At 36.4% G+C, this 12,176-nt stretch overlaps 1 protein-coding gene across 1 annotated transcript in view; it reads left to right on the top strand.

Moving 5' to 3' along the window:
• The first annotated feature begins 569 nt into the window (after positions 1-569).
• Positions 570-12,176, top strand: part of APOB (apolipoprotein B) — a 37,931-nt gene continuing 26,324 nt past the window's right edge. Inside the window, exons 1-7 of the mRNA XM_075598448.1 lie at positions 570-704; positions 2,931-2,969; positions 8,325-8,440; positions 8,559-8,704; positions 9,877-10,021; positions 10,640-10,795; positions 10,944-11,068. Coding sequence (XP_075454563.1) covers positions 647-704; positions 2,931-2,969; positions 8,325-8,440; positions 8,559-8,704; positions 9,877-10,021; positions 10,640-10,795; positions 10,944-11,068 — 785 coding nt within the window. The 5' untranslated portion in view covers positions 570-646. The remainder of the gene's footprint in view (positions 705-2,930; positions 2,970-8,324; positions 8,441-8,558; positions 8,705-9,876; positions 10,022-10,639; positions 10,796-10,943; positions 11,069-12,176) is intronic.

Here is a 12,176-nt window from a genome sequence, read left to right as displayed (position 1 = left end):
AAACTCTAGACCTGGACCTCGGGGAAGCTGTCTGCGGCTCTGACTGCATAATAATGATAATTAAAGTCTGCCAAAAAATTCCTTCATGTCCATATAACATATTTACCTTTCAGGCATGCAGCAATATCATGTACAAAGTGTTTACGTTTCCTGTTTGTTTGGACAGATCCATTACAAAGATATACATGAGGTCCCTTACAATAAACATTCTACAGAAAGATAGAGACATTTTAATAAGCGGGTCAGTGATTGATAAGTCATCACACTTCCAGATATTACTCATCAGATTTAATAATGTTTAGCACAAGAAATGCATTGAATTTAAACTGGACGTCAAATACCAAAGAATACAAAAATTACAATTATATCTCTCAGACAGCACTGAATGTTATTAACACTACTTCTGTGGTGCTGTTTTCTCAATTTGAGGCCCAGAGTCAACCCTCTTTCTGTAATCTAAGAGGCAAAACTCTAACCTTTGGACCTTTTGCAATGTGATCTGAACTTCTAAACAGAATAGCTCAGCTGGTTTTTCCCGGCTATATAAATTAAGATCCAAGGGAATAAGGTTCATTCTCACCCAGGAAAGCAAGAATAGAAGCCAGAACTGGCGAGAGGAGTGGACGGGAGCTCCTAAGAGCTCATCATGGGCAATAGGAAGCTCTTGCTCTTGGTGCTGCTCACCAGCAGTTGCACCTTGGCTCGTAAGTAAAGGAATATTCTTCCTTCTCCGGATTTCTTTATTCTACTTGGGAAGCTATTATACCATGGGTGGTCCTCAAGGGCCCCCAACAGGCTATGTATTAGGTATATCCCTGTGTCAGCACAGGTGGCTCAATCAGTGGCTCAATGACTGAGCCACTGATTGAGCCACCTGTGCTGAAGCAGGGATATCCTTAAAACCTGACCTGTTGGTGGCCCTTGAAGACTGGAGTTGACCACCCTTGTATTATACTGTGGACGTCTCTCTGAGACTAAATGAGCTCTCAGACTAATCAGATATATTTCCATTAAGTCAACTGGTTACAGTATGTTGTTATTTTAATGCATTGTTGATTACCAATTGCCTTTAAAATAATAGAAACATGGTAATTTATTATTTAATTTCTAAACACTGATTATAATAACACTATCATTGTAAATGCAAATATATATGTAAAATGTTGTCACAATGAGATATTTCATTTCGGTACAGTACAGTATGTAACCAGTTTAGAAATTTTATTGGACTTAATTAGTGTGGTGCCTGAGGAAATGGATCCTATAAAAAATGATTATTTGAAAACGTTCACATACACTGCAATATTCAAATGATCTGTCTTGCATAGAAAATATTGGAAGAAATGTGGATTTTTGGGGACTAAACACAAATGATGTACATTGTTTTATGCAATGTTTGCATTTATTAATTGTTATCATATTGAATATGATCTACGGAGCCTAAGTGGTTCAATTCAGCGGCACAAATCCTGCACCACAAGTATCAAATAAACCCAGCTTGTTAAAGTCAATTGGTTTTTTTTTTTGTTTTTTTATATAGTATATCTCATGCAGTTGTTTGCCCTGATACATAACAACATACATGGGTTCTGTACCAAAGTCTCCAGGCTATACAACTCGGCCAATACTGAAGCAGACAATTGCACCATAGGATGTAATAGGATGTTTTGCTTTGATAAATGTGACGCACTACCAGCCCCCAATGGGGCGTATTCACTAAAGTCTCCGACTGCATAAGTAGGGCAAAAACAGGGCAAAAAACAGAGCCATATTTATCAAAGAAAAGGAATCCCATTGAATGGCAATGGGAGTTTTTCCTTTGATAAATCTGGGGTAATTCTCTTGTACACACTTTGCCCCAATTTTGCAGCCGATAGATTTGAATAAATAACCCTCTGTGTTGACTAATATTGCCGTTAATCCAATGTGAATACATTCATAAATACTGTATTTTGTAATCCTGTTTAATAACTGTTTCTTGTGCAGTGATCTAGTGTGTAAATAATGCAGCAGAAAGTAGCTGCTTATATTAAGGCTAATAAAGGGTAATATACTGTGTGTGTGATAAACATGCTATGCAAAATTAAAGCCTTTAGAGAATAATTGACATCATAAATGATCAATGTTATGGAAAATAGATTGAATATTTGATATATTCCCCTTATAAAGGGAATATTCAGATTTCTGCGATTTAAAACAGTCACATATTGATTCCATTTACTAACATTTAATTTCTTAAGAAAACATTGGGCTAAAATAAATTGTTGGTATATATTATTTGACTTTTTTTTTAATGTTTGAAAACATTTCGATTTTTAACATTTTATTAAATTGTTTGTTGTTATATGTCAATTTTAGTAGTGAAACATCATAACTCCAGGCAGCACCTTTGTAATGCTAATATTACATCTACAGTATAGTATGTGCTCAAGGTCTTCTTTTAAAACTAATCTGTATCCCTACACATTATTTCATATAAGTATACTATATTTATGTAATGCATGTTGTTTTTACAGCAGGGGTGGGCAAATCCAATCCTTAAGGACCACCAACAGGTCAGGTTTTCAGGATATCCCTGCTTCAGTACAGGTGCCTTAATTAGTGGATCAGTCTGAGATTAAGCCACTGATTGAGCCACCTGTGCTGAAGCAGGGATATCCTGAAAACCTGACTTGTTGGTGGCCCTTGAGGACTAGAGTTGACCACCCCTGCTGTGGGCAACTCTACTCCTTAAGGGCCACGAACAGGTCAGGTTTTCAGGATATCCCTGCTTCAGTACAGGTGGCTTCATTAGTGGATCAGTCTCAGATTAAGCCTTTGATTGAGCCACCTGTGGACTAGAGTTGGCCAACCCTGTTTTAAAGTTGTCACTGTTCAAACTGACCGTATCCTTTAAAGAAATGTAAGTTTTGTATTATTATTTCTTGCAGAAGAAGATGGGTCGGAAAATCTGAATCCAAGCTGTTCAAGTAAGGGCTTTTTATTCATTACAAATGTTGAACTTCTGAGATTGTTGCAATAAAACAAAACACATTCATCTACTGAATATAATTGAAATTGTAGCTGCATTGTAATTTTTAATTAGGCTTATCTTTTTTTTTTTAAATAGCATCACTTGGTTATTTATGCTTATTGGAAAAAAAAAATCCCACTTAATCAACCCATGTTGTTTCCTAATAAAATTAAGTTCCTTATGTTCATTGAGCACACAGTATATCTATTTGACATACATTTTCCTTTATTTGCATGCTCTTTTTCCTCAAATAACATATATTTAAAGTATATTGAAAAAAACCCTACTTATGTAATTATTAGGGTATAATCCAAACAGCTTTCTACATGGTCCAAATAATACATTATATTAGGCATAGCATATATCTTCTTACCCTTGTGAATGACCATAGTACATCCTACAGCTAGCAAGGGAGATTCAATACACATGTATGGAGATGACACAATCTCGTATGCACACAGCCCTAGCCTCTCCGACCTTGAACACATACTTCAATCTGATTTTTTGAGACTTGAAAATTGGATTTCCCAAAACAAACAGTTTTTAAACACTGAAAACACTGTAACAATGGTATTTGGGACCAAGGCTACATTTTTAAAGCTTCCAATGACTGAGCTCCAGATTAGAACCAATGCTAATAACACCCTAACTCCTGTTACTACTGTAGTTTTAAATACTTGGGCATATGGTTTGATTCCCATTTAACATTTAGGATGCACATTGATTTCCTGACATCCAAAACCTACTGTAGGCCAAACTAGGTGTATTTTCCAGGAATAATCCTCCCTAAGTCTGCTGGTCAGAAAGCGTATTGCACAGCTAATGCCAATTATCGACTATGGGGACATAGTATACGGCTCAGCACCCCACCCTACCTTAGCAAACTTGACACCCTCTATAATTCAATATGCCGTTTTGTTCTCCAATGCAACTACAACACATGTCACTGCAAAATGCTACAATAACTAGATTGGTCATCACTTGAGACTAGGCGCAAAGTTCATCTTTCATGTCTTGCCTTCAAATACTTTCTGGGCAAGCTACCCACCTATCTGAACAAGCTCCTCACCCCTATCACATGCAGCACTTATCATGTGAGATCTGACTCTGAAAGACTGTTCATGGTCCCAAGGTTCATGGGCAAAGTATTCGACCGCTCCTCCTTCTCTTACCGTGCACCCCAAAACTGGAACAATCTACCAGAGAGTCTCACAGCCGCCACCAGTCTAAGTTCATTCAAAACTAAAACCATCTCACATTTTAATCTGGTCTGTAACTGTTACATACTGTGGTGCCAACGGTTATTCTGACACAAACCAGTGGCAATCGCCAAAAAGACCCACGTACACCCAGGTACATGCTGGATACATGCCTTAAATTTGCCTTAAACTAGACCCAGCATTTCTGCATTGATTAATGGCCCATCAGATTAACAGCGGGGGTCCCTGGCAGTCCCATTCAAACGGAATGGGACTGCCAGGGACCCTTGCTGTGTTTATCCTATGGGTCATTAGTCAATGCAAAAATGCCTTAAACTTGCCTTAAACTAGCCAGGTTACACCCAGCACATACCCAGAATGTAACTGGGCTAGTTTAAGGCAAGCTTTAGAATACTCGTAGTCTCGTCTGCACGCCTATAATATATATTATCTCTAAATGTGCATGCAATATAATGTATACCCTGTTCACTTATGTAACTATGTATTTGTAACCATGTATTATTTGCCATCTTAACTCTATGCCCAGGACATACTTGAAAATGAGAGGTAACTCTCAATGTATTACTTCCTGGCAAAACATTTCATAAATAAATAGTGCAGCCTACTTATTTACAAAGGCGTCCAATTGTTAGAGCAATCTATTTGAACTGCTTTGCTACAGAAGGTACTTTCCAAAAGTGCTACTGAAAGCAAAGGAATTGTCAAACTTCTCTTTAGTGATGGATGTCACCTGTCCACTGATTAACATGAATAACATGTAGGGTGCTGACTTCATACCTGCTGTATCTGCGTGGATAATAATTTATTACAGATAATCTCTACAGGGATCATGAAACGTGTACTGTGTGTTTAACCTTTGTAATGAAGGCTAGAGTGCATCTTGCTAACTGGAATAGATACATGTTGTTCCTTTAAAGAGGGGGTTGGAATGGAGACAGAGAACAAAGTACGGAATGTGTTGATATTTTGTCTATGATCATTATTTGTTCCTCTAATGTGATGTTTTACCGCCCTCTGCAGTCATTTAGATTTATTGCAGCTCGCTCATACAAAAAAACACTAGTTCATGAATAAACTATCTACAGTATCATCTCATTCAAAGGGGGTCATTTAATTTTGACCGAAGTTGCCGTTTTCAACTGAAAATAATTCGATCAGCTGCCTCTGACTATATTGAATTATTTCCTAAATAATATTGCTTTGTGTATTAAGCCGTGTCTCCATACTGATCAGCTATGGACAGTTTACTAATTTTACTAAATAAATACTGCATTTTGACAAAATGATGCAGGCGGTGCACAGTAAAACACAATATACAGAAAGGTATTTAGTATGATGACACTGTAAATCAAAATACACATTACATTTAATTATTGTGCAAAATCTTCCCATTATGATCTCCATGTCTAATAATTATAATCTTTATACATGATGATGACTAATTTGTGTCAAAACTAACTTCCCTGCTATGGACAGCATTTCTGACTAGAGCTGCATTCCATACAACAGCAAAGAAAGGCTTTGCCATCAAAACAATGTAATAACAGTAATAGCATGACTAATAAAGCAGGATATCAGTTCATTTGTATAAAAAAGCAAAATAAGTCACGATTAAAGGGGTATTCCCAAATACACAGCCTGCTGAATTCCTTAGGGCCTCTGAATAGGAGAGGGTTTGCCAATCAAGTGTTTACTTTAGCCTTATTTCACCCTGTCCTAATCAGAGAAGCAATAAAAGTTAAAGGGCAGTGGGACAGGTGATCTCTGGCTCTACAAGCATACGCTGAACACACAGTGACATTGCCCAGAAGGATTAGCCAGGGGAAATCAAACTAATCCTGACTCTAACTTTAAAAAATACATGTAAAATACTTATAGTTGTCAGATTTTGGTAACAAAGTTATCAATCACCCAGGTGAGAGCCCTTAAACATGTCTCTGAAAGTAGTTCACATTGGTCCTAGGAAGGATTGCCCATTTAAATCGTATTCTGTACTTATGTATAACTTATATGCATGCTGAGTTGTTCAGGAATAAATATGTGCGTACTGTTCCCCAAAGTGTGCGAGCTCGGTGCAATTTGCTATTTTTCTGGGGGGAGGGGAGAAAACAACAAAGTTTGCTACAAAAATGAGCAACATGTCACAATTTTCAAAAAATAAAAGAAAGCACTCCACTAGTTTTTCGTGAAATGGTGTAATTTCTGCACAATATGCGAATAATAATGGGACACCTTTGCACACGTCTATTTAGTGATGTCGATTAAGATAATCTCTTTATGTACTGTAAAATAAAAATGAAACAGAGACGTGTAAACTTACCAAAAAAAGTTTTGAATAATTCTTCTGTTTTCGATATAAACTTTTACCCTTAAAAGTTGTTCCCGAAATTGGCAAAGTCACAGGGAAATGTGAAATGTTCAACCAACCTTTGCTTTGATCGAGCGTTTAATTTTTCCAGATGAAAAAGGACCTTAAAATAAGGCTTTGGTGGGGCGGAGTGGGAGAGAAATAAATATGCTAATCAGTCTGAAGAGTTAGGGAGTTAGGGAGGAGTTATATCACAGACAGAGAGGTCCATTAAATCTGGGCTATTAATGTGACGCTACCTAAATAAGTGACGTCCGTTAGCTTCCCTGTGTTTATGTGTTTAATACGTACCCGCAAAGCTAAATGTATGCAAAGCCGGCAGTGATCTCATTAGCAGAGTCTTAACACCATGTGAAGTTAGCACCGTGTTGCGTTAGCTTCAAATAACATGTCGTTAAGCCGGTCTTACCCAAAGGTGGCGTCGCTTCCACGCAGACCCGGAATAGGTGTTTATTTAAAGTTAAAAAAAAGAGAAGTCATGAGAGGAAAAGAACCCTGTAAGCAACAAGATGATGGTTAAAGCAGAAGTCAAAGCTGCTGTCCCCCTCCCCTCCCCCCGCCCTTCCCCCGCCCTTTAATATGTGCATCAATACAATCCACACAATGATAAGTAATTAGTTAAAATGCCGATCGATCCGTTCTCCTGTGTTCGATCAGAGAAGATTCGCTCAGGGGTTCACTAAATGGCTGTAGAGGAGTATTGACTCAGTATCTGTGACTTTGTAAAGGTTGCTATAGAAACAAAAAAAGGCTTGTTACATTCTAATACAGTACATAACATTTTTAATTTAGAGTTGTTTTAAAATAAAAAATGCTACAAGTATTTTCTCATAGTACAGTACTGGTTTATTTTTAAAAAAAATCACACATTGCTTGGTCTGCAGCTTTAAATCATACCTACAGATACAACTGCCGGTTTTTAGCCAGTGTATGAGGAAAATCCACAAGCATCTCGCAAACACTCTGCAGCATAGTCCATAGACGCTGTAATGGCCCATCAGGTTAACACAGCGGGGGTCCCTGCCATTGAATAGGACAAGCAGCCCGGAAGGATTCACACAGCACGAGTCCCATTCAAATGTAGGGGCCCCTGTTGTGTTAATCCGATGGGCCATTACATTGTCTATGAACTATGCTGAGGATTTTCCCCAACATGTTACTGGAATTCCTCAGAATCTGGGCTAAAGACGACAGTTTCATCTGTAACTGAATTTCAGGGTCTGAATAGAAGTAACATCACCTTTAGCTATGACCAAATGAACGTTCATCCCTGCGTTTACTATAACCACGTTCTGTGGATAGGCGTTGTTAAAGGGAATGCCGCTTTGGCATATCATTAGCATTAGAGTCTGTTATAGTAACACAAGGGCTCGTCATGAAAACAGCATTTAACGCATTTTTACTGAACTTTAAAGATTCCTGTTAGCACTTAACTGAAGTTTACATCTCGTTAAGTCATTAACAGACCCAGTGGATTTACCCCATACATGCGTATCTCTGCATTGCTGTTTTATTTGTGTCAATGCATCAAAACACATTTCTCCTTCAACTATTTAGATATGACTAATTTGCATGCCAGTGAAAGATCAGAGAAATACTTTGTTTACTATATAATATGAAACCCATTTGTATTAAGTACATTTTCTGTATTTTAAAAATAGTAAAAACAAGACTCAATCAAACAAATATTCGTGCAATAATTTTATATACATATATTTTTTAGAAGATGCGTCTAAATTCAGGAACATGAGGAAATATACATATAACTATGAAGCCGCGACATCTAATGGAGTCACTGGGACAGCAGACTCCCAAAGTGGATCCAAATTCACCTGCAAGGTAAGACCATGAGAAACCTGATAGAAATATAGTAATGCACAAGTAAATTTACCGATAATAAATAACAGGATTGAGATTTTTTTATTTGTAAATAATATTTATAATTGTATATATACAGGTCGAATTAGAGGTTCCTCAGCCATGTAATTTCAACCTACGGATAAAGCAATGCACCCTGCGAGAGGTGTATGGTGTAAACTCTGACGGAAAAGCAATGCTAAAGAAATCGAAGAATTCTGAAGATTTCGCCAATGCTATGTCCCAGTAAGAAAAAAAAATGCGTTCAACCATTCTGTTAGTGCTGTCATTTCTTTTTCTGCTTGATAGTGGATTTCACAATGCAACGTAGTGATTGAAACTTAGTAGCTTAGTTGAGCCATGCACTGTAACAATCATTTTGTCTAAATTTGTCTTAATTCGTGAAATATGAAACTTAGTAACTACAGTACTATTACATGTAGAATTATTGCAACCATGTTGTCATTAACATTGTGCTTCTTGGTTCTTGACACCCAACCACTTATATGAGTGGATTAAAAAAGTTCAGGTACTGTGTCAAAAATATGTTTGAAATGTTTAGAAGGTTGAAGGGAAACATGTCTATAAATGACAGTGCAGCGTTAAAACCTGGGAATATTTTAAAGTCCACAGCAAATGTTTTGCAATACTTCATTATCACATGTATCAAAGCAAAAAGTATTAAAGCAAAAAATTATCTTGTGATCATTTTTGAGCAGTATTACATTAGGAAGAAGCACAAGGAACAGTATTACATTAGGAAGAAGCATAACCAACCCCCACAAAGATTTATGTGTGAAAGCTAATTATTCTTATACAAGAAGCCTGATAAGGATTATAACCAAAAACCAGTTACATGTACTGTAATAGCAAAAAAAATATATATATATATATATATATATATATATATATATATATATATATATATACATATATATATATATATATATATATATATATATATATATATATATATATATATATATATATATATATATCTTATAGTACTGGTTCATTATGAATGCAATAAATAACGTTTTTTCTGATTTTTTGGTTCATGAGGATTGCAGTAGTGTTCAGAATATTGTAGATTATGTTATCTTTAGTTACAATGTAAATTAGGTTAAAAAGACACGTTGATTGAATTCAACCTTTGTTAAATTCTAATTGGGTGAGATACCCATGTTTATTTATGTTATGTTTTATTGATCAAGAAGAAGTTATACTTCTGCACATATTTATTTACATAATTATATATGTTAGTGGCAAATTCAGAAGGAGCTCTTTTGGGTCTCAAATTCTGTTTCCCAACGACATAATAAGTGTTCCTACCACTTCTTCTCCCCAGTAGTCTGCTTTTGAGCATGTATAATTCTCTATTCCCTATTTTTAAAATACAGCTAATTGTCATTTAACAGGTATGTGCTGGCTTTCACCGTACTCAATGAGAACCAGGTCGTTCTATATCCACAAAAGGATGAAGCTCTGACTGTTTTGAATATGAAGAGGGGTATCATTTCTGCTCTCCTCGTTCCAGATGAAACACAGGAAACTTCAAATATGGTAAGAACTGGACACAATGTTTATGTTCTATTACATTTATTAAGGACAATATTATTTTTGCTGTTTAGGTAATGACACCTGCTTCTGTTTCTAACTTTCTCCCGAGTCCTCTCCTTGATGTGCGCATTAATTTACTAGCATAACATTACCTGTGAAAATTCATCCATTGTGCCCATTCTCCATGCACTGCAGAGGTTAATGAGAATTTTCACAGGTAGTTTTAGGACCTGCATACTGGTCATGCTGTGAAGTGGCTGCAGGCTTATAATGCTTTGGCCAAAGGGTTTAACTAAATAACCCTTATTCAAGAGAATACTAATATTGAAGTATTTAACGTTTAACATTTGTTTAACATGAATATTTGTATTCTGGTAGACAAAACATAACATGATATATTATTGTGAAAAACCTAATTTTATCCCGTTCATTGGCAGTAAACCTCTCCCCTTCCCATTAATGGAATACTAGTCAGAAAGAAGGAAAAAATAACATATTTTAGAAATAAATCCAAACACAGATAAAACCTTTTTTTTTTTTTTACACATTTAATGTCTAATTACAACACAGCATTAAGGCATCTCATTGTAGTATTTTACTTTTGGTTTCTTCCCATCTTAGGACACTGTGTACGGAAAATGTTCGGGTGAAATGACTGTCACAGCCCGAAAGGAAACCGTACCAACAGAGATTACGATGAACAGAAACCTGAAAACCTGTGATCAATTTAATCCAATCAGAGATTATGTCAGTCCAATAGCTCTGATCAAAGGATTGGTAAGTGTACTGCATGGTTTCAGATAAAAATGAGAGTAGTTTATCTTTTCTGACCATTGTACTGTACAGTATGTGCTTTAAATATAGCACATCACACATTTCGAGGTGAATTGTGACCACTGGTTTTTTTGTCAAATGCTTTTCACAGAATGCCCCATTATCCACACTGATCAGCAGCAGCCAGTCCTGCCAGTATAAAATGGAACCGAAAAGACGACACATTACGGAAGTCAACTGCTTTGAACACCATCTTTTCCTTCCCTTCTCACACAAGTTAGTGTATAGATACTTTCTCAGTAATATGGAATGTCCGATACATATTTTGATTTTTGTAGCACTTCGAGAAAGGATTTCCTTCTAGTGCAGTTTCATGCTTTTGCGCTATGTAAAAACGTGCGTTTTCGTACTTTTAATAATGTATGGCCGGGGGGGAAATTAAAATAATTTTCCTATGTGCATCAATGGCACAATGAGCCCATTTATTTGTGGGGTTTTATGTGCCACTGATACTTGAGCCACGTGCACTGCATGTTTTACTTTGATGACGAATTTCCCTAATTTAGGTCCTAAGTGGTCTGAAAAAGGAACCCTGGTGAATGTTAGGGACTGGTAATTCCATGTCTGTATGCATTTTTAAGAAGATAAAAAAAAGTCATGTATATATCCATAATATAAATAAATACCCAATTAATATTTTTTTTTTACAATAATAACATTTCTTTCTTTTTTATATAATGCTGACAGTGTAGGCAGTGCTGTGCAAAGACTTTTGCAGGCACAAGGAGTTTTTGCCCCATAGAGATTACAATCTAATTGTGGTGCCTAAGGCCTGGGGAGATGTGATTTTCCCCAGGTCAGAAGGAGAGCTGACACAGGGTTTTCCCACTTCAAAGGCAGGGACATTACAACTGGACCACTCTACTCATCTAGCCCATTAGTTGTCGTATGCATAATGTGGAATCCCTATTGGGAGGCTGTCCCCTTTTCAGGAGCCAGAAGGCAATTGCCGTTACTATACATCTGGTTTCTGCTTCATCTGGGACATTAAAAAAAAATCTGACTTTTTCTACCTTGGACAGCAGCTCCTAGGAATAAAACAGATTTGCCATGTACCGGAAGATGCAACAATCAGAAGGATTGGACAGACAGGAACCACTTGATTAATGTGTTTGTGAGTATTATAAATTACATCACAAATCCAATGGGACTGCTTCCCGGATCTTGTGATGAAATCTATAACATGTAACATACATTATTTCAGATTTTATTTATTATAGCTTGTATACTGTATATATACATTAAGGCTCCCTATTTTTTTTTTAAGGTTTACAGTATTTAATTATCACCATATAATTACTGCATTAGTATATAATAGTACTGC

The sequence above is a fragment of the Ascaphus truei genome, chromosome 4 (genome assembly GCF_040206685.1).
Source record: "Ascaphus truei isolate aAscTru1 chromosome 4, aAscTru1.hap1, whole genome shotgun sequence".
In the NCBI taxonomy this organism is placed as follows: Eukaryota; Metazoa; Chordata; class Amphibia; order Anura; family Ascaphidae; genus Ascaphus; species Ascaphus truei.
Note: the sequence above shows the minus strand (reverse complement) of the source record. Positions and strands in the feature narration are given on the sequence as shown.